Genomic DNA, 1,079 nt, shown 5'->3' with positions numbered 1-1,079 from the left:
AAAAACTATTTGCGGATGACCGAATCGCAGTTTAATCTTCTGCTTTCATACATAGAGCAAGATTTGGTGAAGCAGGATACTCAAATGAGAGATGCAATTACGCCTGCAGAAAAGCTGTGTTTGACGTTGCGATTTCTTGCCACTGGTAAGCTGTAATAGGGCATCATGATCCCTTAGTATGTATGTATTTAATAACCATATAAGCGAATCACTTTTACAGGAGAAACATATCAAAGCTTAAGCTTTCATTCGAAATTGTCAAAATCGGCAATAAGTGGCATAATCCCGGTAGTGTGTGACTCTATTTGGCGTAGACTAAAAGGCTTACATATGAAGGTATCAATTTTAAATAAATATTTTGGCATGTAGCGCAGTATCAATTGTTGTATACTTAGTTTCCCAACAGTCCTTCTGAATGGGAGTCGATAGCGTACGAATTTGCTATTAAATGGCAATTCCCAAATTGCATCGGTGCTTTAGATGGCAAGCACATCACCTTCCGACCGCGTCGCAAAGATGGAGCATTCTACCATAATTATAAAGGAACGAACAGCATTGTTTTATTAGCGCTCGTCGATGTGAACTGTAAATTCATTTTTGTCGACATCGGATGCAATGGATGCAATAACGATGCGGGCGTATTTTTGCAAAGCAAGCTCTCCACATTTTTACGTGAAGAAAGAGGAATACCCAAGAATGCTACCATCGGTAACAACCGGAGTCTTCCGTTCGTTGTTGTTAGCGATGATGCTTTTCCCATGCAGAAGCACTTAATGAAGCCGTACCCTTATCACTCTAACTGCCGTGATAAGCAAGTTTTCAATTCCCGACTTTCACGCGCCAGGCATGTTGTTGAGCACGCGTTTGGCATTTTGGCTAACAGATTTCGCATCTTTCTCGCTCCGATGAATTTGAAAGTCGAAACAGTAGAAAATGTTACCTTCGCATGCTGCGTTCTACACAATTTTTTAACTTCAAATAGTACATTGTCTAATGTAAATAATGGTAGAGCCGAGAGAGTTACTGCAGCTTCAAGTCAATACAATCCGCGAAGGGGAGAAGCAGAAGCTATTCGGCAG

At 40.9% G+C, this 1,079-nt stretch overlaps 1 protein-coding gene across 1 annotated transcript; it reads left to right on the top strand.

The window, feature by feature from the left end:
- Positions 1-1,067, top strand: LOC118732862 (the record flags this gene model as incomplete). Its single annotated transcript, XM_036461967.1, is given in 3 exon segments — positions 1-145; positions 221-336; positions 396-1,067. Coding segments are annotated over 3 exon segments (933 nt in total), but the record flags the coding sequence as incomplete, so codon positions are not given.
- Positions 1,068-1,079: the final 12 nt, after the last annotated feature.

Source organism: Rhagoletis pomonella, unplaced genomic scaffold (genome assembly GCF_013731165.1).
Source record: "Rhagoletis pomonella isolate Grant_MI unplaced genomic scaffold, Rhpom_1.0 Rhpom_scaffold_30966, whole genome shotgun sequence".
NCBI lineage: Eukaryota > Metazoa > Arthropoda > Insecta > Diptera > Tephritidae > Rhagoletis > Rhagoletis pomonella.
This window is presented reverse-complemented; position numbering and strand designations above follow the sequence as displayed.